The sequence below is a fragment of the Andrena cerasifolii genome, chromosome 4 (genome assembly GCF_050908995.1).
Source record: "Andrena cerasifolii isolate SP2316 chromosome 4, iyAndCera1_principal, whole genome shotgun sequence".
Lineage (NCBI taxonomy): Eukaryota > Metazoa > Arthropoda > Insecta > Hymenoptera > Andrenidae > Andrena > Andrena cerasifolii.
Window position 1 is genome coordinate 13,364,861 of NC_135121.1, and position 25,316 is coordinate 13,390,176.

The 25,316-nt window shown below is 49.5% G+C and overlaps 1 protein-coding gene across 2 annotated transcripts in view; it reads left to right on the forward strand.

The window, feature by feature from the left end:
• Positions 1 to 25,316, forward strand: part of LOC143368482 (uncharacterized) — a 328,678-nt gene that overhangs the window by 218,772 nt on the left and 84,590 nt on the right. For both annotated transcript variants that reach the window (XM_076811250.1, XM_076811251.1), the window contains exons 9-10: positions 6,352 to 6,464; positions 19,339 to 19,544. In XM_076811250.1, the coding sequence (XP_076667365.1) occupies positions 6,352 to 6,464; positions 19,339 to 19,544 (319 nt within the window). The remainder of the gene's footprint in view (positions 1 to 6,351; positions 6,465 to 19,338; positions 19,545 to 25,316) is intronic.

Below are 25,316 nucleotides of genomic sequence, written 5' to 3' on the forward strand. Positions count from 1 at the left end.
TTACGCGGTGCCGTGTGTTTGAAACAAAGTCGCTGAACACAGTTAAAAGGTGAATGGGTGGGTGGCGATAAACGTGCCCGACTGTTTGCGAATTACCGTCGGCCTCGCTGTGTGCTCCATGAGAAAGGGTGATCAGAAACACGCGAACGTTGACACTGGCAACGATCGCCGCCCTCCCCATTATCCCTCTGCCCTTTAATGCATTTCAGAAGTACCGAAACCATCGTTCCCGTTAGGCCCATAATCCCTCGGCTGTTAGCTAACGTTTTCCCTGGGGATTAGAGTCGAGGGATGTTCCGAGCAGCCTTTTCTTCCTCAGACCAATCATATCCGCGTTTCTGTTATTCGATTAAACTATATCTAGCGGTGCGTACTGCGTGCTATCCCGAGCATTCTAAAATAAATAAATGTAGGATCGCGGAAAAAAAGCGAAGCCCTCGGGCACGGGACTCGAACCCGGGATCTCCAGATTCGTTGCGCGCTGGACAGCCGCCTTAGCCACCTTTTTTTTTTTCATTAACGAGCGTTTATTTTGCCAATAACAAGGAAAAACAAATTAGCTTCGTAGAGATTCGTGCCATGCCTTTACAAATATGTACATTCCCATATTAATTAAGTTTCGACTCTCTTAGTTATAAGTATGCAATCGTAGCTATAAGTGCAATATACATGAATGTGGTTTGTTAGATTACGAGCGCTCATCACCAGAGCCATTAATCCAGTTCATATTTTGTTCTTTCTTGTTAACTTTTTGTGCGTTTTAGTTTATTGTACCTCTTTTGTATATATGTAATTATACATATATACATATATGTACTTGTACCTCTTTTGTATATATGTATAATTACATACTAAAACGCACAAAAAGTTAACAAGAAAGAACAAAATATGAACTGGATTAATGGCTCTGGTGATGAGCGCTCGTAATCTAACAAATCACATTCATGTATATTGCACTTATTGCTACGATTGCATACTTATAACTAAGAGAGTTGAAACTTAATTAGCTCGCGCTTATGTTGGACCAAATTCCGCCTTAGCCACCTCGGCTACCGCCGACTCCCCCAGTCTTGGATATTCCGTACCCTCTCTTATGTTATGGGGGTTCCTGATCCCCGCATAAATTGACTCTGCATTCGCGTTTGGCCATACTGGACCAATGTTTCGAGACGGTAAACGAAGCGTCTGATCCTGTAAAAGTTGCGATCCAGCCTCGATGGGCTCGCAATACTAGCGTAACTGAATAAAGCACAGGCTCCATGCAGAACCAAAAGCCACCGAGACAAAGAACCCCCAGATTTGCGCGCAGTCAAATGTCCACGCTGCTCGTCCGTCTGTTTCGATCTCGTTTCTGTGGAATACTCGTGCGGCACAAAGCGAGCCAACTCCGTGGAGTATTTCGGAGACACGACTCGCAGCCTGGTGTATCAAAAATCGTTCTTCAACTTTTATTTCCCTGTTATACTCCGCTTTCGTCGCTATCGAGCGTACTCCCTAAACAAGCTCGTGACGACTGCGAAGTTTATCTCTCCGACGCAAAGGCAACTACATACATATTGCGTTTAAGAAAACTTCATTGCTCGCTGATTGTGAGTACACAAGTTTGCCATGGCAGTTGAGTAAACTTGTCGACGGTATCTATGTAGGTACATACAGCAGAGTTATTTCCCAGCCTGAATTTAACTTTGATGGTGACTGAAAGTTGCAAAGGTTTTAATTTGCTGCGTCGGTCCTTAGTTAAACTGTCCTATCTAGCATTTTTTCATTTCTTCAGATATATTGAAATATTTGAAGTTCCACGCGTCCTTTACCTTTTAAGTAAAGTTAGAAGACTCTGCGTGCTTCGTAAAGATTTATAAACAGCATAATGTATTTAACCTAACTTCTTTCCAAATGCTTATAATATCCAATATAAAATAATTAATTAATTGCTACGTTAATAATACATCACCTACCGATACACCTATTACAAAAAATTATATTAAGCTGTTACGAAATAATGACAGCATGATTTAATTTGAATGAGAGGAAATAAGGACGGTACAAAGTAAATGATAAAACTTCAGTTTTCTCGGTTGTTTCAAAATGTTAGATAGGACCTTTTAACCCTTCGTGGTCGCACGGAGTGTATTGTACCCCAAGAATAATTTTCGCATTAAAATGTGTCTTTACGACTTCCAAAGGGGATTTATCGCAAGAGAAAAAATATAAAAAAAATTAAAAAATCGCTTCTTTCCCACAACCGTGGAAAATTGCTCATTTTCAACTACAAATTTTATTATATCAAAAATTACATTTCTAGGAAAAGACCATGATTGTATAAGTATTACGAACGTACAATTATCACTGAAAGTTAAAAGATTCAAAACTACGAAAATGATAACTCAAAAAATGACGCTGGGGTGCAGTGAACCCTGTGTGACCAACTTGTGATTATAAGAAGGTGTGACCACGAAGGGTTAATTAAAGAGGGCAGTACATGCTTTCCACTTTGCGCGACGAGCTGGTTTCTTTGCCAGGACGATACTTCCCTTCGCGCGACATTTCGCGGTATTTAATCGATCGGGAGTGTAACGAACCCGGCCAGTTAGGATTTTCTTCCTCGTCGTCCATGGTTTTACCCTTTGTCGAGGTACCGCGATCCGATTCAGCGCCCTCCTAGCCGCTAGATTTCCCGTCCGGCCGTCTTTCAAAACTTTCACTCACCCTCGTCGCTCCATTTTCCCTTACCGCGGAATAAAGGCTCGTAATGTATGCAAGCCAGCTGCGCCGAAACCTTTACGACCCGTTTTCTCTGCAGGCCGGCATTCCGTCTCGGCGACCGGACATAAAGAACCAGAAAGATATTCTGCTTGGCCTATTCTTTTCAGACTCGCTTCCAAGTGGAAGGCATCCGTTAAATACGGAATTTCGCGAGCCTTCGAAATCATTCTTCGTACATACCTCTCGCGCTCCCTCCTTTACTTTGCCACTCGAATTTCTTCTAGCGGAAACGCTGCCCTTTCATCTTCTCGGCCCAAAAAGTATCGCCACGGTACACATCTCCGGTCGTGGCATAAAAGTTTCCTGGCGCGCTGAAAAATTAATAAAACGTATCGAGCTCTCTCGTTGCAGGGATGCTTGAAAGGATCTAGCTTGATTGGCGCGATACGACTTATACTTACTCTCGTTACTCTCCGCGCAATCGTTACGATCGAAGCGAAGGCGAGGCGGAACGAAATCCACGGAACGCGGAAGAGACTGCGGGTGGGTCCGCCTCAAAATTCTAGTCCGAGTTCAGCGTTACAGCAATTATATTCATCAACAAAAGTGTCAGGGGCAGGCTCGCTTTATTATATGTCCGCTTGACGGTGCCGCGCGGCATTATTGTTTTCTAAAGAATTTAATTTAAATTCCGACCCGAGAAAAGTCCCGGCGCACAATACAAAATTGTTTTTATCTAATAGGTTTTGATTCGCCTTAATTAGCTTCCACTGACGTGCTGCAGATAAGAATTCACAATTAATTAGCTTCCAGGCTGCTGCGCACTGTACAACGGCGAGGCTTCCCTGGAAGGTCTATGCCATGGAACTGATATACGCGAGTCGCACAATGAACCCGTTTCGTCACCCGTTAAGTAAGGACAAGAGGACCGTGACAAAAGCGTGCTCGATATACCTGTTTTAACGGCATTATCCGCGCCCCTACGATAATCGCGATGCCTCCAATTCGGTGCCCCTCAATTTCCCCTCTATTCGCTTCGGATTACGCTGAAATTGTTCCCATCCAGCGGCAGCGGCAAAACGCTTCAGGATGTTTCCGATCTTTTCGCTGGAGTTTCCCACGGATCGAGCCGCACTGGACGATCGAGTTAAGGGAAGTTCCGCTCGCGAGGAAAGCTCATCCTTAACCGAGCGTGAACGGCAGGGCGCGCCGTTGAAACATTTTTGATTCGATTCCCCAATTTTCTGACCGTAAATCTCGGTCTCGCGGCCGGCCGGACGCGACTCCAAACCGTAGGCACTGGCCGAAACGAATTTCTGCATTACCGCGTAACAGTTTGCGAAAGCACGTACTCCCGTAAAGTCGTTGTAACGCGAACGTAAATGCAATACGTGTTTCCGTGCTAAAATGCACGGAGCCTCGAAACGTCCCCTCGTCGGGACGAGCGCCGCGGCGACATCGACTTAAACGAATTTCACCGACAAACTCCAACTCCACGGCGACGTCGTCGTTTTCTCGCGAAGCTCGTGCTACTCGGTTGCGAGGCAGCAACGCGTGCGATAATTCTGACGCCCCGTCCTTCATCCCTTCTCTGGGCATTCTTCATTTCGATACCATCGAGAGAGGATACCCGGACAATTCACGGGTGGAAAGAATAGTGGATCGAGCGGCTCGATAAATAACGCGACGACGGATGTTTCCCGTGGGGGATGATTTACGAGCTCGACCGTGAATATTCCCGTTGTCGTCCGCGTCGACTCGCGAGGGCATCTTGAACAATTAACGCCGCGGGTAATTATGGCCACGACGTCGAGAGCTCGGTGGCTGTCTGAGGTGTATCCCGGTCGGAGCGAGACGCATCGAAAGTCGCGACAATGCCGATCGCGGAGGGATTATTCATGAGCCGTCGCAGAAACGACACGGCGCGGCGGGACGAAGTTGCCCGATAAAAATCTGCATTATTGCCGGAAGTGGTCGTGGGTGGTGCCGGGGCTGGGGAACAGTGAGTGTCGTGAACCGTGCTTAAGTGCCCACTTTGCGTCAAACCACCGACAACCGATTTGCTTTATGCACGGCTCCGCTATATTGCTCGCGGTTCTTTCGTCGGAAAATTATTGATCGCGATTCTCGTGCGTCGCTCAAATGAATCCGCTGCTCGTTAGGTATGCTCTGTAACGTCCGTGACCGTTACCGCTTGCTGAAAACTATTTACGCGAGCATGTTCGGGTTCAAAGGTTAAACCCCAACCGGCGCGTGGCTTATTTACAGCCGCGTGAGCCGAGAATATTTTCTGGGCAGGGGCAGAGGAGCGTCTCATTAATGCTTCAGTCACGGAACGGGCTTGTCGTGTTTCCTTGGCCCAGGCATATTTTGCGATTTAAAAAACAATTTATTTCGCGCACGATTCTTCGCTGCCGGTTTAACGCCAACGGCGATTAAACGAGCCGTGTGCGTGCGCGCGATTTCCACCCGAGCGTTAAGGTATTATATTTCATTGAGCGGGAGAAGCGTAACGTTAACCGTTTTCGAATACGTTCTAACGGTGAATACGAATAAGCAATAAATTATTTCCACCCTATTAACGTAACCGTCGATACTCCCTGCCCTCCCCGCGGCAATGGATCACTGGCAGGTTTCTCTTTTTCGAAAAACCTGCCCGTAACTCCCGGGCCGCGTCATAATTCTTAATTCCGAAGGTACTCGAAACTCGCCGCGACCGAGCTCGGTAAAAGGTTTTTAAACGAGGTGTCGATACGTTTCACTTCTCAGGAAACGAACGGGAATTAATTACTATTATGGTTTCGCGAAAATAGCTGGGGCTGGGAAACTTTTTTCTGCCTGTAGCTGTGACTCGCAGCTGTCTTCGGTCGGACTGTAGGGGAGACCGGGGCTAGTTGACTAATTTTTATAAATTAACAGTTCGAATTTTTATAAATAGGCCATTGGTATTTTGTTGACTTGTTGCACATCAAAAGTTTACAAATTTCGTTAGGTATACAGGCTTAATTTTTAAAATTGTTTTAATTGAGGGTAGGTCGTAGTTTTTATTATATTTAGAGTAGTGAGACGAGTAAGTCAACAAACCCCGGCTGTGGGGTTAGTTGACAAATATGATGGGGTTAGTTGACTTGACATTTATTCTTCAGTTTTATCAATATATGTATACGAAAGGCGTATATACGCGCAGCCAATTCCATCAATATAATATAAGAAAGGCGTACATATATCTATATCCTATGACCAACAAATTTTTTAAAATTTTTTTTCACTCCTTCACACTGTTATTTTTTTTATTAAGTATTATGGTGTTAGATACTGTAATTATTTTCTACTTGTTTGTTACGGTCTATTTGGTCATTCATATGCTTCAATATCGCGAATCGCAGCATAATTTATAACATAATACAACAATTAAAGGGAATTAGTCAACTAACCACGTTAGTCATCTAGCCTCGGTCTCCCCTGCTGCCTGGCTTTCCATCACTGTACTTCTCTATCTTTATTGCTACCCCTCTGCTTCTCTTTCAAAGAAACGCATAATTTTGCCGAGCCATAACTTCTTATTTGTCCTCGGCCGATAGTCGAGAGCACGGCGGAAAGTTTTCAACGCGCTGTGTATGTGTTGCAGTACCCATGGAGTCGATACAGGGGGTGGCAGGACAGAGGGCGACTTTACCCTGCAATATACAGCCGCGAGAGCCGAACGACGCCGTCTCTATGGTGCTCTGGTTCAAAGAGGACAGCGGCGAGCCTCTCTACAGGTAAGCCATCATTGTTATTTACGAGGGATGCCTTTCAAATCACTGCGCCCCTATTTCCCCGATATTTCCAACCACCTCCTCGTCACCGTTCGGGCTCCCCATGCTCTTTCGACCGCGTGTCGCGCGCCTCTTCTCAAAACATTGCATCGCTAAACCACCCCGACCCTTTACTGTTACATCCAGCGGCTAGCTAATAGCAGAACGAAGCTTGCGAACTATGCGAAGCCCGACGAATGTCCACTGATCACAGACATGTCTTACACACCGTTCTTCCGCAGCTAACGCGACAGTTTAAGCGCAGAAGCTCGATGACTACGCGTGCCTAGGGTTTCCTCGCAATATCCACGGCTGTGCGGACGGTTCTCTCGCGGATTTGCAAGCGATCCGGCGCACTCAGGCCCAAACCGACGATCCTGCGATGAAACTGGGATTCCGTTAAGCTGCAAATCGCCTCCATGTTCTATTCTTTGCGCGCCAGTCCGCCGGTGGCTGATTCGATCTCCGTTAATATCCCCTTTATGGAGAGACCCATAAAATCGGGATCACAAGCATACCGAAAGTACCTTCATACCTCTCGAGTAACGCGTGCGGGGAAGCCCATTATCTTTCGCCGAGCTCACCCATTTCCAGACATTTCTCCGCCATTTTTGTCTTTATTTCACGCGTCATCCCTCGGACGGCTTTACCACGACCTGCCCCCGCTGTCTGAGCACCGTTCTCCTCGCACTTAATTTCTATAGCACTGCGAGTACACGAGCGCCAAAGTCCTCGCGGAATCAGATTCAGAAAGAGGAAAAGGAAGATTCATTTCGCCCCAGCGGCTGTTCAGTTCCAGCTCCGGTTAGCGGTAAACAGTTCCGGGTAACTAGAAAATCTCGGATCTAAGGGCAGTGGATGGCGCTCCGTAGGAACGAGCCGGCATGCTATATGCGCCCCGGCATTATCGTGTCTCGTAAAAAGTCTTATTTCGCGCCGAGAAAAATACATAAAACCCGCCGGAAACCCTTTTTTATTCCTCTGGCGAACGGTCCAACCATTCCGTTCGTACTCTACCGCCGCTTGTACGAGCAGATAAAAACTTTCGAACGTCCCTTCGGAGGCGCCAATGATATTCGAGCTGCGGCAGCAAAATTCAATATTAATATTTAATCTCTGCCCCGGATGGCGGCGACGAGCGGGAAATTTGAGCAGGAAAAATACGAGCGGAATAAATTTTGTTGCGGGCATTGACGCTTCCCGAATCGGGCTAGAATTCATAGGATTCCGTGCGCTTCGTGATCCGTGGCGAAGCTTTTCCGCCGACTGCTCGGTATCTATGAGGGAGGCGATGCTAGGAATGGGTTCGCGACTGCCAGAGGAGGTTGGGGACAGAAACACGCGGCGGTCCTCGTGCGGCCTGGTCAATTTGCTAAAGAACGGTCGGGATTCCGCTCTTTCGGCGGGAATGCTGGTGGCACTGGAGAGGAAGCGCGATCGATGATAGTTCGTTGCAAGGCTCGAGGAGGTAATAACGTTGCGCGCGGAGCTGAGCTCGCCTTCTCAGCTGGACCCAGCACGAGCTTCAAGATGGCTGTCGATCAATCCCCTTGTTACTCATGCATTGATACAGCTGTGTGTACATGCATAAATGAAGTTATACGGGACACGCGAGTAGGATCGGGCCAACAAATAGCGCCGCCTGTACAATATGCGCTCGCGTCACGGTCGTCCTTTAATTAATGTGCTCTATCGTCGTAAAGTAAATGAACGTCGCTTATGAAATGCAAATTTAGACAAGGGGCTTAATTAGAAGGCGTTAGGATTAGTCTGGGATTATTAGCGAGCTGTCAAACTGTTATTTATTCTATGAATATAAAGTCGTTGCATTTAGGGTGGCTGTCCCAAGCGTTTCGGTGTCCCGGTTCCTCGGAGGTGTCGGGGAACGAACGTGCACCAGGCGAATCGCTCCGCGGCGGGTTTTTATTCCTCGGACAGAGGTAATAATAAGGCACAAAGCGTTCTCGCAGTCGTTGCCGTGGAAATTTTTCGAGATTTTTCCACGGATACGGGAGGAATGAGTTACCCGAGGCGGCGACGTTAAACCGCCTCGCCTTCTGACAGAGCGAACAACGCCCGCGCTTATTAAACGCGTGCCAGGATTAAAAAGAAACTGCTTGTGCATTCAGGAATGTAATAGCCCTCTTTCCCGGAGCACGGTCCACTTTCACCGCGCGAAATATACTGCGACAGTCCGAGAAGAGTTAATTGCTTCCCAGACCGCGCGAACGGGAAGAAGTTTAGCTTGCTCTGAACAAACGTCTGGACAGCATTATGCGGGCGTTATCGCGGGGGCGTAAAGCGACGCGCGTTTAAAAGGCGTGTTACCGCAGCGTACGCGCGTCACGAAAGTGCGCAACCAGCCAAGTGCGAACGTATCGTGGGATCGGGAGATTACGGCAGAAGCATCGGTGTAGAGTTGTAGAGAGACGCCTCGGTCTGCTCGAGGAACTCTCGTCTGAAGATCAAACGTCATAGCCAGCGTAATCGTACACTCGCCGTCAGACGCATCGACTAACGAGAGTACGTCACTTGGCATTTCCGCTTAACCGTGTAGGATCGTTGACACGAACGCAGACGTATTCCCGGGCGCAACCCTTAACCCTCGCGATATTATTCCGCCTCCATCGCAGTCGCTATTAACCTGCCTCCCATAATTCCCTTGCTCCATTCCTTTCCTCGGTGGTTCCTGTCCTTTCCCCCTCGCTCTTTGCCATTCTTTCCGCGCCAGGCGCCTTCCGTCTTGCCAGTCGTTCCAGCTGCACGACGGCATCATCCTCGTTTTCATCGACGTTTCACGTTTCCCCGGCCGCCGCTCCACCTCCTTTGTGTTCGCTCGCCCTTTCTATTCTTCTTTTTTTTTTCATCCCGCTACGCGGAATTTTCTGCTGACCAAGATCTCCGGAAAGATGTCGGACCTTGAATGTAGGTACTAATCTCGCTGAATGTTCACCCTGACGAGGCAGCCGAAGTCCGGTGCCCGTTCCTTCCACGCAATCGCGGTGGTTTCGGTTTTTACGGGAACTCGCTGGCAAATTGGCCTAACGAAGCCTCGTTTCGGTCGAACGACGCGGTAATTCAGAAGTTAATAATTAGGGGGCATCGCCACTGCACCGTTGCGATCGTGTAATCGTACGTGTACGCATACAGACGCGAGGCCGCACGGAGCGGAGCAAAGATCATCAAACTCACATACAAACTTTAATTACTTCCCGCGATGAATCGCTGGATTGTGCGGTAAACTTGGCAGAGTACCGACGTGCACCTGCGAGCCGTTTCCGCCGTCTCCGGCTCCTTCCATCCAACGGAAACGCCGATCGCGCTGACGTCAGATGCTACCCCGCCGAGTATCGTGGCCTGCCCGCTCAACCACACCCCCGTCGTCGCCGCCGGCCCCTCGCGTCCATCATGCTTCGCAGGACTATTGTTTCCGCGCGGCGCGGCGCAGCGTATTACCATACACGGCCCGAGAGACCCGGGAGTCCAGCGGCCGACGCGACCCTCTCCTCGTCCGTATTATTACTCGGTCCTCCGGCACTTTTATCGCATCTCTCCGTCGCTCGATAGCTTTCACGCGCGAAGTGGGTGGAGAGAGGGACTTGAGCCAAATGTGTTTCTCGCTGTTAATGAATGGTGCGGGCTTACAAAGCCGAGCGTGTCTGTTAACCTTTCTCGGCTGAGGCCCTTAATGCGTTGGCCCTCAACCACTGTACCGAGTGCGTTCCTAAACTCTTCACTCCCGACATTCAAGTGCGCTAGACCGTACAACCATGTGTTCTCTGCCAAAGTACCTATTTACTCCGCGGAAAAGTTGTAAATTCACTTACCGCCGGGCTATCCAGTTCCCGAACCGTTCTTGAACACCGTCGAGGGTAATGCGTTTTACAGCGGCGCGTGGTTTTACCAAATCGAGGAGCGAGAAGCATCGAGCCGACTGCGAGTACCCCGCGATCGGCGAGCCCGGTTGCTCGCCCGTGTAGGAAGCACCGTCTATTCCCGTCTATCCCGTACAAGGTGATAACCGCGCGGCGGTGCTCAATTAAACGAAGCTGCCAGTCCGTCGAAACGTACTCGATCGAGAAGTCAATTGACCCGTTTTCGTGCCGGCATTGTGGTCGACTTACGTGCACGGTGTTACGTGTACCACGGCAGGTCGGACACGCGTTTCACCGGCTCGAATTATCGCGCCATTGTTCGCCCTGTTACACAACATAGTAACGGATTTCTCGTGTGTGGCTATGGCTGCGGACTAACCGGCAAACCGTACCATCCGTTACTACCGGCTATTGTTACGCGTCACTCGTTTCGCGATTAATTCATCCCGGCATTTAACTAAAAGCATCAACCAGCACTCCATTCGCCGTTGGCCGGGAACTAGTACCATTTCTTTATTCCGCCGAGCGAAGAGTGGCACGATTGTCCAATGGTGGAAATAACTTTCTTCAAATTCACCGTCGCTCCGTCCACCCCACTGTTCCCGGTGTAGAATGAAACCGCTCCCACTCCGGCAGACTGTCTGACTACATCCGTGCACCGACCACTGTCGGATACAAGCCTCGAGTATGTAATCGCTGCGGGCTGACCACATACGTTCCTCCACTACTGCGCCCGACTGACAAACTTAATCACTGGCAACCCAGCGTAGATCGAATCCCATTCTTAACTTTGCGATATTGTCTTCGCTTTCCGCCAGTCCATCACTGTTCCAATTCCCAGCCAGAATACGAGCAACGATTTCAATTGTTTTTCCCTTCGAACGCGCGTATTCGGTTGGACGTAACGAAACTGTAACTGCGTTGCTTGAAGTTGAACTACGCGGTTATCTATGCAACCTGACCACAATTGGTCAGAGAGTTGCATGGAAACAGTGGAGATTTAATGATAACTCTGGCGAAACCGCCGCTGACGATTCCCCGTAGCCATTGATAGATAAATGGTGACCGATCACAGATCATCGACCTCATTTACATTTGCGAGGGCAGTATCGGCGCCGCTTTTATCTCCCGTACGTGTGCACCTAGATAGCCCGGGCTCGATAAACGATACCGGTGCGCGTTTGATGTCACATATCGATATCGATAAATCATGTCTTTTAGCGCGACCGATGACAACTGCTAATTCACGGCACGCTAATGAACCGTTCAACCCCAGATTTCAGTTCACGCGCAATACGTTTCATCTGGCACAGCCCGAGCTTTTTCAATTCCAAAACGATTCAGAGCGAAAATCACTTTCTAGTCGACTGCGCCTGGAACAACGAAAATCACAAGTACATTTTATTTTCTATTAAGTCAAACTGAATTACGTAAGTCGCGCACGGGTTTCGTTCGCGCTCACTCATGCCCGACCGTACTTCAGTCGTCGTAAACCATGTCATTTTCAAAAGGTTCGCGTAACGTAATGCCTTTTCCTATTTCGATTTCCCTCGGGTCATCATCGTTTGTACGCAATGGCGATCGAACTTCCCACGGCAACTCGGACCGACGTTTCAAGGTGCAGACCTCTATTTTTCTTGGTGATGAAGCGTTTACGATTTTTATTTTTATTCCCCTTTTCCCCAGCTGGCAGCGAGTCAGCTTCGATCGAAATACCGCCTCTCGTTCTTCGTGCAAAAACTCTGACACGCAGTTGCGATCTAATTCTGCGAGCCGAAGGAAAAATCGAGGGACAGAGTATTTCGTGTCAATTAACTCTCGCGCGATCGATGATTAACACGTCGGGAAGAGGGGGCGGGAGGGAAGTGGGGCAGGCGTGTAAGCAATCGCAGGGAGAACTTTGATCGGCAGGGTGGATTTTTGCTCCGCGGCTCGTTTCTTTCCCGCAGTTAATTAATTAGCGTATAACGGCGGTTCCCTCCTATCCTTCGTTTAGCCTCTACCATCGCGATCCGACCTCTTCGTTCCCCGTCTACCTCTCTCGTTCACGCACTATCCCCTTATGTTTCGCCGAGCGGAAACTCGTCGCCTCTCGGTAACTCATTAATTTGACGCCACTTTGCGAGCGAGGGGATTCGTTCTAGGTTTCGCACCTTCCACAGATTTAAGCGGGAGCGGGATATTCCAGGCATTTCCAAAATCAGTCGACAACCGTTCCACCAACTTGCTGGTCACCATTGCAACAAACCTCTGCCTAGTCTTCCACTTGCGCGATTTTTAATTATAAACCTACCATCGAGCGGAAGGGTATACCTACTCCACGGTGCTGACCAATCGCCAACACAGGCAAGTAGAATAATAAACACTGGCCCAGTAACTCAGGCCCGGCGATTGTCACTGTTTGTGTCGGTTCGAAACGCAAGCAAGGGGCGGGAAGCAAAACGAGTAACAGCACGGTTGTCAAGGCTGCGGGCAGCGAAGCCTTGTTTTCTCTGCTTACGTTTTATTTGCATTCGCGCAAACACGGATGGACGCTGGGGAACGTGAACTCTCACGTCTGGCTGCGTGGCTACGCATCCGCGTATCCAGGTTCCGGCAAACGCGCATCCCGAACGATGAATGTGAAAATGTCGCGCCGCTCGCAGGATACGTTCCTTTTGTTTTTCTCATCCATTTATGCATGAAGGCAGAGCCCCATGCTTAATCTACCTCTCCCCGTCGGGGGGAAGCATTGAAGCACGCCGTTGAACCGGTGCATCGACTTCTTTTTCCGGTTCCGCTGCTACGAGGTCCCTCTTCCTCCCTGCCGACCGCCGTTCTCCGCCTTGTCACGAAATCGAGCGTGTTCAACGCGCTGATTTTCGCGCCTCGCAGCCAGCGATAGCGGCGAAACGAACCGCGAAGCCACGTCAAGCTACGACATTTCTCCGCGATTCGGAAACATGGGTCGGTCGGGATTTGCGGGACGTCCTCTCTTTCTTAGTCTCGGCTGGATAACCGGGGAGAGCCCGTAATGAAAGCAGAGGCGGTTCGATCCGCCCGCGCCGCACAGTGGTACATAATGACATTTTTTGTTCAAATCACCCTACAGGTCGTAATTTTTCAGAAAACTTGACGATTTTCTTTTGTAATTCTTCGCAATTAAATTCTCTGTCGTTCTGTCCGGCCGAAATTTTGAATTTCGCTGCTGATTTTTTTATATTTATCGAAAATCTAACTTCAAATTCAGAACAGGAGTCCAAAAAAACCCACAGATACTGATCTTCAAAAAGTGCTGTATAATTCGCTAAATATAAAAAAATCAGCAACGAAATTCAAAATTTCGGCCGGACAGATCGATAGAGAATTTAATTGCGAAGAATTTGAAAAAAATCTTCAAGTTTTCTAAAAAAAATTACGATCTGTAGGATGATTTGAACAAAAAATGTCATTATGTACCACTGTGCGCCGGTTGAGTCGGTCTGCGCTAGGCTGACGGTGGTCCTGCGAAACGGGGACAATGCGCGACATACATCTTGCTTTTCTATCTCCCGCTTTAATACAATAATTCTGTCCGGCGTACTCGCATTCCCCGACGTCGTAAATACACCCACCAATTGTCTGGCACGGCCGCTGCAATCTTGAGAGGAAACTCGGGTAGGGGCGCTCCATTCGGCTGCCTCGGTGTCCCCCCCGCTATAGCTCCACCCTCATTATCGACTAAACGATTTTCGCATCGATCCTACCGCTAGTTGCCTGATTTTTCACTCCAAATGGCGCACATTCTACCGTTTCAGCGGATCGATCGGTGACTAGATAGGTAGACAAGTGACCAGCTACGACTCAGGGGTGCACAGGGAGCCGTTTTTAGCGCCTAGCTGCGAGCAACCCGCCTGTCCCTTTGGCGAGGTCAGAATCGGTGAGGAGAACTGCAGTAGTGTACGTGCGTGCTCGTAGGCTCGTTGCGATTGATAGGTTACAGCCGGAAAGAGTGACCCAAAAATGAGGCCCTTTTAGCCTCTTTTTGATCCCACGATTTTGGAATTTAATTTTGTGCGAAATGATACCTTATGATGAGACATCAATCACAACAAATTTTCAAGTTGAGGTGGCAATTAGTTTCTGAGGTATGGGACTTAGATTTTCAAAATGCACAAATAAAAATCAAAATCAAGAAATATAAATGTCTGCGTTGTGGGTGCTTTTTTTAATATATCGTCCATCATGTTGAATCGGCCATTGTGAATTTTGAAAATCTAAGTTCAAATTCGTTGTTAGCAGTCAGCAAAACTCACAATTACCGATTCAATATGGTGGACGATATATTAAAAAAAAACACCCACTATAAAGTCATTTAGGTATATTTCTTGATTTTTATTTTCTTTCGTGCATTTTGAAAATCTAAGTTGAAATTCGTTGGTAGCAGTCAGCAAAATCCCTGAAAATAATTGCTTTAATTATCGAACTGTCACAAAAGTCCGTACATCAAAGCGTATGTGCTGACGCGTTAACGAATTTTCACTTCTTTGACCTCCGATATCTCAGAAACTAATTGTCACCTCAACTTGAAAATCTCGTGTGATTGATGCCTCATCATAAGGCATCGTTTCGCATAAAATTCAGTTCTAAAATCGTGGGACCAAAAAGAGGCTTATCCTTGAATCACTACTGCAGTTCTCCTCACCGATTCTCACCTTAGCAACGGGGCACGCGGGTTGCTCGCAGCTAGGCGCTAAAAACGGCTCCCTGTGCACCCCCGCTACGTAATTGCAAGCGATTTTCGATTGCCATGCGTCCAAAGTCGACGGCAGTAAATCTTGACCACTGATTTATCGACGGCATTGTTGTGCGAGGGTTCGCGAGACGGAAGACGCGTCGAATGAAGAATGAATTGTTGTGAGAGTATGAAAATGATTTTGTAAAAATTGAAAGAGCTCAGAGATGGAAACCGCGCGCAGAGATACACTCGATACAGAACGATCATCCGTCTTTCGGGATTGCCACGGAACGAGTGCATTGTGGACTTCGCCAACCACCACCCCTTCCGAGCGGCGCGCTCTTTTGTCACTCTCCGTTTCTTCCACGCCCGTGATCTCTCCCTCTCGTTCCCTCGCAGCCTCCGCCTCACCCCATACCCTGATTCCACTCTTTTGTTTGCGTTCTTCCATTCCGCAAAGCGCTCCTCGTCAGCGAGACGCGGATAAAATCGACCGGATGATCAGTGAACGAAGCACGCTTAGTGGCCGTTGTATGAATTGCAATTTCCTTAAAAAAATTACTTCTCTTGTTTGCCCTTCAATTCCCGTAATCTCTTGCCTGCGATTCCCTCGGAGTCGTTTACAAGCTCGACTGGAAATCGCTACCACCCTGCCACTCTGTAATTATCACGGAAATATATTCCTATTAAAATTCTCGATGGCAAGTCAAGCATCAAAATTAAAGTGCATACAGAGAGCATCCACTTCGCAAGAAAGGAAATGATTTTTCGATTAATTACCAAAGTGTTTTTCTCTGCTTCACTCACTCCCGCTACAATCTAGATGCAATCTTGCCTGAATTCTTGCAGCCGGCGGAATCTGTCGGCCGAAAATTTCATATCTTGGAGGAAGCATATTTCACGGGGGGAGGGGGAAAAAACGTCGTGGCTCGGTGTTAGGATTTTACGAGAGAAATATATTAGGGACGGAGGGTAGGCGCGAACTCTCGCACTCGCGCGGGCTCGCAGAGACATTTAATGTACTCGACAGGGGCGGAGGGAGGCTGCGCGCAGCGGATGCCGTCGACGCTCGTGTAATCGGATATTATATTCACCGATCGGATTGATATCTCTGTCCTATTATGCTACGGCATGAATCCCATTTTGAAGAATGCCGAGGCGCGGTTTCACAGTGATATTTGAATAGAGGATAGGCGGGAGGGGCGAGGGTACGATCGGAGGAAAGTGGCAGCTAGAAACGATAGGGGCTGCTGCCTTGGCAGCGAGAACCAACGATTTCGACCGATCGAAAACGACGGATACGGAAACCGACGTCGAACCGTAACCAGCAGCCTGCGAATCAAGAGCCGCGAGTCAATGCGAGCGCTGCGCCGTGCCTCCGATTTCCATGCACGTCGGGATTCTACGTTCGCATGGAAATGTTCCCGATCGCAGTTCCTCTGAAACGCTGGGACGTTAATTAAGAATCGCTTCGCAATCGCTTTAATTAGGGATTAATTCAATTCCGCAGGAACAACGAACGACCGCCCGTTTTTCCTGCCAGAGTGGCAGCTATTACGTTTCTCAAATAGCCTCTCGGCTATCCAAGTCACCGCATGGTATTTTTATCGCCCCGTCCCTCGCACGCGCTTCCGTAACGCGTTGCGAGTCGCTACATATCCACCGTACAGCAGCTTCCTCGCGCTCGTTAACAGCCATTTTGTCATTATTGCGGCAGTGAACGGACAAAAAAAAAATTGGTCGAATTCGCGGATCGCGACAATTACTTTCCCCTCGCGTTTAATCGCGTTTAATCCGAGCGGTGATTCGAAATTCATTATAATCGCGGTGAAAGCCGCTCGCTGAAATTTATAGCTCGAAGAACTTTATGGATGTCGCGGCGGGGGGAGGGGGTGCAAGGTTCCACGGCTTACGTCTAATCCCAATTAAAAATCGTTTTATCGCCGTCCTTCCGAGCAGCCACGTTTCCGGCGAACGTTCGGTTCGTTCGCCTGTCGCAGCGAGCCAAAGTTAACTCGAGCAAATTATATTTTCCGCTCGGGCCAGGGCGGAAGAAAAGAAGGCACGGAAGCGGAGCGGGTGGAGGGCCAGAGCGGGGGTGGGAGGAAAGGGAGAAAGAGGGAAAGAGAGAAATGTGGTGCCGCAGTGGCGACGCCGTCTGCAATTACAATGCCTTAATTTTATGCGCGAAGTTAAGCTCCCTTTAAGATTCCCGAGAGTGGTTGAGACCCCGCGGTGGCTCTGTCCCCTAGCACCCTACGACCCCTTCGGGGTTTCCAACATCTCCGCGGAACACTCGTTCCACCGGCGCAAGCGTATTCATGGGAAACGTTCTTTTAGCTCGCGGAACCGGCAGGGTCTTCCGACGAGACGCGGCAATTATTTTAATTTGTTTAGAGACCATTCTCTTCCGTCTGCCCATCCCTTAGCTTTTCTCGCGCCGACAGGCTATCCTAGCAACCATTTTTCTCGCATCCGATCGCCCTCCTTTCCTGGTCTTTTTCTATTCAAGACTCTCCATCTCCGTCCCCTTCTTTCACCTGTCCGCAATTATTCCACCACCCGTGCACGCTCGTTTCCTATGGCGCGCATCTCGAGACAATACCACCACGTATCCCCTACGCGACGCAAACGGAGAACTTCCGCAGCAGAAAGGCCGGAGCAGAAGCAATTCTCGCCTAATCACGTCCTCGTCTCTTCCTCGTTCTTCGCTTCGATTACTGCTGCCCCCTCACGCGCAACGCCCACTCTCTGTAGACGTCTTGGTTCCAAGCCTTTTTACGACTTTTCTTTCTCCTCCGTCGCGCTCCAGTCGTTTCTGGATGTTCCTTCGTTTACCGCCGCGCCGCCCCGGACAACGAAGCGTGGCAATATATCTTCGAGAGGTGTGTCGTTAATGAGGATTTTCCAGCTCGAACGACGCCTTCGTAGACACTTTGCTCTCCGCTGCAGGAACAACTGCGCCCCTTTTCTTACAACAAGCGAGTCCGAAGCTGGCTGAAAAAGGACGAAGACCGATGCTCGTTGAAGCAAAACGAGGGCTCTCCTAACAATGCCTCTCCTTCGATTAGCGTTCCACGAGGTGTCTGCGCTCGTTTCGACGCGGCCACGCGATCCGTTATTTTTTCCTCCACCCGCCTGCCGTTTCGACAGATTTCGTCTGGGACGAGGGTGCCGAGGGGAGACCGGGCGGTAATTAAGAGTTCTTCTGCGTCCCTTTAATTCCTCGTAAATCAGCCGTGGTGGAGAGGAGAGCGCGCGCTGTATATACCTACGAGAGGGGACGAGTGGCGGCGACGTCGGTAGAGGGTGAACGCCGGCGAGTCTGCCAAGATCGGACCCCGTGCCACTCGGTAAACTCACCCGAGTCATCGTGCTCGTTAAAAACCAATCCAATTTGTCTTACGACCGCGGACAAACTGTGTCGAATGAGACTGCACGGCTGTCGAAAGTTGGACGCTCGAGTCAACGTTGGACCGCCCTTTCGTTGATCGACCGTGCAACGTCTTATCGTAGAAACTCGGCTGGAACTTTGTCGCTCGATTAGACTTACGAACTCGTTTGCCCGACGCTTCCCCTGATAATCGATGAGCAGACGCGAGAACTTCAACGACTGTCCGCTGGGCCGAGCAATTGCAGAAGAAAATTCTAAACAAACGATCGGCCGCCGAAGCACTCTGCTCGCCCGGCAACATCAGATCGGGCGGTACCAGGAGGATGCGACGTTTCCTGCGCGATATAGCCGTTGATGTCACCGAGGGCAACCTCTCGATATAACGTTCATCCGTTCGGGACGTAGTTATGAAATTCTCCGTGTCGCCGGTCCTGCACAACGAGAAGGTTATCCCCCTCCAACCCCCGGTCGGGCATTCGAGCCCCAACTCTGATACATCTTCTAATGCCATCTCGGAAAGCCCGATCTCCAGAGTAAAAGGTTATCTGACTCTCTCGGTCGAGTGCACTTCTGTCGGCCTGTATTGAGTTTCAAGCTCGGTACTCGTAGGGTGAGCAAACTCTCCTCCGTTCGGACCTTCCCCCGACTATGACGAATCGCGAAAGTTGAGTGAAAAATTGCACGGGCTCGCGTACGTGTGGGTGTACACCTAAGAGCGGGGGGGCAGCGTACGTGTCCGCGCGTGCACGTATGCGTCTGGCGCATCATCGTCGCATCGTTCCTCCATCCTGGACTTTTATTCCGCCGCGAATTAATCTCCGTCGGTCTAACTCGCGTGCAACGCTCCACCGATCCGTTCCCGTTGTTTTTCAGCTACGACGCGAGGAATCGACAGTTCGGCAAGGCGAAACTCTGGAGCGCCCCGGACTTCTGGGGGGACAGGGCGTCTTTCAGAGCGAGCCCCCCGGCCCAGCTGACCATTCGAGATCTGCGGGAGAGCGACGAGGGGGTTTACAGGTGCAGAGTCGATTTCCGAAACTCGCCCACCAGGAATCTCAAGGTCAACTTCTCAGTTATCGGTAAGTCCCTCCAACTCCTAGCGCATCTATCTGCCGTCTCTGCCGTTCTCCCCCCCGAAAGCTTGAGCAAGCTCCGGACGATGATCGAGAACTGCGGTAAGAAAGAAGATGGTCCTAAAACCGTGGGTCGTAATCGTTGAAATCTAAAAACACTTTTCAATCTACCCTCTTCCCTCGGGGGACCAACTTCGCCGCTTGCGCGCGGAACTACTTGCGAACTTATCCAAGTTCCAGCTGGCTCTGGTACTTGGACGGATCGCAGAGAATAGGAAGTTTAGGAAAATCGTCGCGACGATTGCTGGTCAGCTGAAGCGGAATCGTTAAACGAGAACAGCCGACCGCGATGGACAATCGACAAACGATTGTATCTCGAGAGCTGCGCGCTTTGCGGTCGATTAGTCTGCACACCGACTGGTCATTCTATCGAGCTGGTCGGCTTGATTGCCCCTTCGGGCACCACTCGAATAATGGCACTCGGACCTTACTTGTCGATCAAGGCTAATCAGTGTCCGAGTAACTTTAACACGACTCAGCGCCGATTCGAGAAGTCAATGGTCGGTAGCGAAGCCTGAAGGCATCGCTGCGAATGTTTCGGATTTAAGCCACCTCCGCAGAGCACTAGGTTATAATACATCGCATATTTATCCGGAAATCTGAGTGCCACGACAGAGGAACAAAGGAGCGTGTTTCTCAGCATCAGAAATGGCCTCTCCTTTACCCCGTGTTCTTCCAGACACTTCAAGTAACGCGGGTATGCGATTCCAAAAGACGCTTTTCTGAGCGCGAAATTTTATCTCGACGCAAAAAAGGCTGCAGCCTTTGGGGAAGTGATTGGCTTATTACATGGGAGAGGGGAACAAAGCCGCTGGACCGTTGGAGCGTGTCTGATCGATGGCGGTGTATCAGTTTTCGCCTTGGAGGCTGCAACTACGGTCAGGGTTCTTGATACTTGCCGAAAGTCTGAGACAGACCCAGAGGAGCGTCGCTCTTGTCTCTTAATAGAATCGAACCGGCATCGTGGCTACCGTTGAAGGAGAACGCGCTTCGTGCTTGTAGCCGGGCAGAAGCCCAAAGTCCTTTCAGGCAACCCCTAACCCAATTTGCCCATCGATCGGCTATTAAATTCAGTTAAAGCGCGGACTGTCGATTCCGCTCGAAGGAGTAATCGGGAGAACTTTAAGACTATTCCTGAAATCTGCCGCGACGTGGCAGGAGAAGAAAGGGAAGCTGGCGTCGCGTCCCGTCGAGCCTGTGTTCTTCCAATCCTCGCCAGTTCCGCGAACCTGTCTTCCGTGCAACGTGTGAAAAAGAGTAATGGTCGAGGCTCTCGCGGATGAATCTACGCTTCCGGGACGGTGGACATTTCTTAAAACACACACCGCGAAGAAATTCATCTGGACCTCGGACGCGGAAGGCTAAGATTGTCTTCGTCCTACCTATTTTCCTCGTCCCATTGCCAAGCGCGTAGAAACGAATGCCGACGGAAGATGCATGGATATTGGGTTAATAGCCGGCCAAGTTGGAAGCATATCCCGACGCAGGATCGGAAGCTCCACGAGAGGTAAGTAATCGAATAGACGGTAGAGCTAGCAGTCGAGAGGCCATCGACGTAGGAACACCTCGCCGCGCCGCGCCGCTGGAGCTCGTTTTACGCCTCGACGCACGCCAACGCCAAACGAGATCGGTGCTGCAAGTTAATTCGAGACTGCGCCCAGGCCAGGTAGAGCGGGCGTGGAAGGAACAACGGGGGAGGAGGGATGTATCGGGATAGCAGGGAAGGAAGCCTCCGCTATACACATTCGTGTCTAAAAGAAATCGAAACGGTCTCGGTATAGCTCAGCCACGTTGACCGACCCTGGAATCTCTCGTTCGCTGCTCCCGTTCCTTCCTCTCCCTCCGTATTCGCTCGTTACACCTCGAATATTCCGCCATACATTTCTCCATTAATCGTGGCGCTGGGGAATTGTGTAATAACTGGCGGCGATGCTGGATATAAAACTCAAATAGCGCGCTCCTCTTTATTCCGGTTCGTTCTGTCGTTCTTGGGAGTTAACGCCGAGCGTGTTTGTTCTTCTGGTAATTTTCCAGCCGTGCATATAGTAACCGTGAGTCGCCAAGTCCCTCGGGTTCTTCGATGGAACTGTAGAAGCGGTGCTCGGCGCTCGGTGCTCGCAGGAGCCGGGGTCGCTCCGTGTTTGAAACTTGGAGGCGAAAGCTGCTGAGGCGTCGACTCGGCGAACGTTAATCCGATTAGGATTTAGTTTAGATTTTGACAGGGAATGCTGGCCATCCTCTGGAACCCTTCGGGCTCGTCTAATCGCCGATTAAGGAGAAATTAATTCCGTCTTATCCCGCTTTCCACTCGCATCCCCCATCCCCCTTCTTCGATCGGTTTATTCGTCTCGCCGCGTATCGCCTTAAATATCTGCCCCGGCAGTTTATCTAGTCCGCGACCGGCCAAACGCCACGCCCTTCATTATCTAACGTTATTAGTTCCCGGGCTAATGACTCCCTATCTCTTCGTTTACGCTCGAAACTTTTCGCATCGTTGCGAACTACGAGATACCCTATCCCGCGTGATTATGCGCGCTTATCAAAACTATCGTCGAGCTTTCGCTTCGCGGCTCTTGCCAACCGTACCGCTAAATTTTCCTTGTTGCCGACAAAAATTGTTATATATTACTTTGCAACCTAGTTAATTGCAGTTCCAACCGAGTTAGCCGAACCGTTTACAGATTATTTCTCTCTCATGGCCGCGTAGGAATGTTTGACAGACAACTTTTTACTAACAACGCTGCTACCCTTGCTATAACTACTCTACAAACTAGATTAAACTCTCTAGGGACTCCCAAATGAGGTTCTCTAAAAATCTCTCTCGAAACACTCGTCATTTACACTATATCCCCGCTCTCTGCCACACCCGTGCTTACGCGACTCTAACAACACATTCCAATGGACCTGTCGCCTGAAAAAATCCGCCGGGCAGATCACCGTGTAGTATTGAAGTTTATTTACTAATGCGCTGCATCGAAATCGATGTAATCACCAGGGAACGGGAAGCACATTATTCCCTGAAATAGATGCCTCATGCTGAATATCCGCGCTTAAGCCTCTTATCGGCGATTACCCATTAGCCCCATCGAACCTAGAGTAACGAGTTGAACCCTTAAAGGGAAGCGACGCTCCCTAGCGGCGGCCGTGTCGTACAACCTGCAACTTCCGCTATCGTCTTCGGCTCCTCCTTACCGGACGTTGCCATGCATTTCCTTCTCCCTTTTTGCGCGTCTCGGTGCCTTCTAATGCCTCAGAGTCGCTGCTCGATGTCGGGCTCCGTTTAAGCCTCTTATCTGTAATTACCCGGGGGCTCGGAAGACGGCAAGAGGAAGGGGTTGGTGTCTCAATGAAATAAGCCGGACATCAAACACTCGCAGCTACCCCAGGATCGGTTTTTCCATCAGAGTGCACGAACCTCTGTTGCCAGTTATTCGTGGAAATTAAATATTCCACCGGAGGGAAACGGCGCGTGATCCCCCGGACAGAGGGGGCTGGGAGGGTTGCTACGTCGAAGACACACGAGCTCCGAGGACAGACTCGCGGGGGAAGACACGGGGGAAATTATGAAATACGAAGGCGGACCGCACACACCGGGGATAGTCGTTCCGAAATATCCGCGTGGAAATGACGCCGCTCGTATTTCATTGTTAACGAATTCAATGGAAAATTCAAGGAGGCTCCTGGCGGCACTCGGTGTCTGTATCCGGTTGACCAATCGCATCTTGTTTCGCGCTCCATGTCCTCGGTTCCTCGTATTCCCACTTCTACCAACCTCCCTCGATTCCTCTCTCCTCGCTACCGCTCTAAAAAATCCTCTGCCACTTTCTCCGCCGAGAGCAGCCCAGTTCGAAGAATGGAGAGCGACTCCTACCTTACGATATAATAATATACGCACGCCTCGTCCTCGTGTCTTGCCAACAGGCGTCGCGCATTTCCTCTCACTCAGTCTCGCGAATAATTTACCACGAGCTACTCTGATCCAGGGAGTAGCCTCTAACCGAAGTAGGTAATGGAGACGCGGATTCCGGACGGCAGACGGAACAGAAGAGTTCTCCGGCGCGGTCGGTTCGTCGTGAAATAAGACGGGAGGATGGCCGAGGGAGATTACTTTCGCGGACATGCGGTTAGCCGGCCCTCTAAAGAAATCATGAATCGGGCGAAACGAGTCTCAATAATGTATCGACTCGACTGGAACTCTGCGGAAAGTTGGCCGAGTGGTCGGCGGCTGCAGAGAGTGGAGGGATCTCGGTTGGAGAGTTTCAGCAGACGAGGAAAAAGGAGCGGCAAGCCCGCGACCACTGAATAGGCATTGGTCGTCGATACCTAGGTATATTGTTTGCCGTGGCGATCCGCTTACTGCAGCTTCGCGTCCACTGAAAAATTCCCAAGCAGCCGAATGCTTTGAGAATTTCAAAAAATCCCCGAAAGAAGCGAATCGTCCGCTAGTTTCTTCGTGGATCGTTGGGTAGGATCGATAGGGCACGGCGGCTGTATAAACGCGCGAGAGATATCTACGTCCTAGGAGACGTAACCGTGGAAGGATTTTCTCCGGCGTCTCCTTCCCTTCAAAGCGTGCCCATGAAATCCAACGGTTTCCGTTGCCATTCTGCCCGTCCTCTTTCTATCCACCTACTTCTTGCCGTTCGTTCTTCTTCCCGTTCGTTTTTCGACGAAAGTTCGCCGGTCGCCGGAGGCCAGCCACGAAAACACGGCGGTCCTCATTAGAGGGAAGGACGTCTACAAGAATTTTAAAACATCCTGTTTTCCAAGCAAGCTCGACGATTGATAGTTTCACCGAGTCCGGGGTCTTGACCGACCACGACGGAGGAAAAGGACCTCCTCCATCCCCTTCTACAGGGTGTCCGCGCGTAGACTGAACAGCTGGATTTCTCCTAAAGTATTGGAGATAAAAAATTAAAAAAAAAAATGTAATTAAATGGTTCGATGGGGCTACTTTATTAGCCGAGACGAATTTTTTTTTTAGATTATTATTTTAAAAGATACGATGGTCAAGTTCGGTTTTTCAAATGGAACTACTTTCTTTTGAAGACCTGAGTTGATAGTGCGTTCCAAGACAAATTTAATAAGCTTTAATGTATACACTTTATTTCCACTGGTTTTTAAGATATAGCGCTTGCAAAATTACTGATTTTCACTGGAAGAAAACCCTCTGAAGTAGCAAGGACCGGGGACAGTCTTACTGGCGCCACGGGTGGCACTGCCTGTTGAAATGGTCTCCGCCAGGGATGGCAGGCCCAAAGGCTGGACAATTCTTTTCCGTCAGAAATGCTACTTAGGTAGGTACATGTGGCGGTATCGAGAAGCGCACCGTTACTTTTATTTCGCACTTGCTTCTACGCTCGGATGGCCGGTTCTTTTGTGAGGGATGCAAATCCGATTGCTTCTGATACAATCCGCTCCCTATGGTTGAAATTTAGTCTAGCAACTTTCATACCTCCTAACCTAACCAATCGAACTTGCATCCCTCCCAAGTTTTGCAAGCGCTATATCTTAAAAACCAGTGGAAATAAAGTGTACACATTAAAGCTAATTGAATTTGTCTTGGAACGCACTATCAACTCAGGTCTTCAAAAAAAGTAGTTCCATTTGAAAAACCGAACTTGACCATCGTATCTTTTAAAATAATAATCGAAAAAAAAATTCGTCTCGGCTAATAAAGTAGCCCCATCGAACCATTTAATTACATATTTTTTAAAA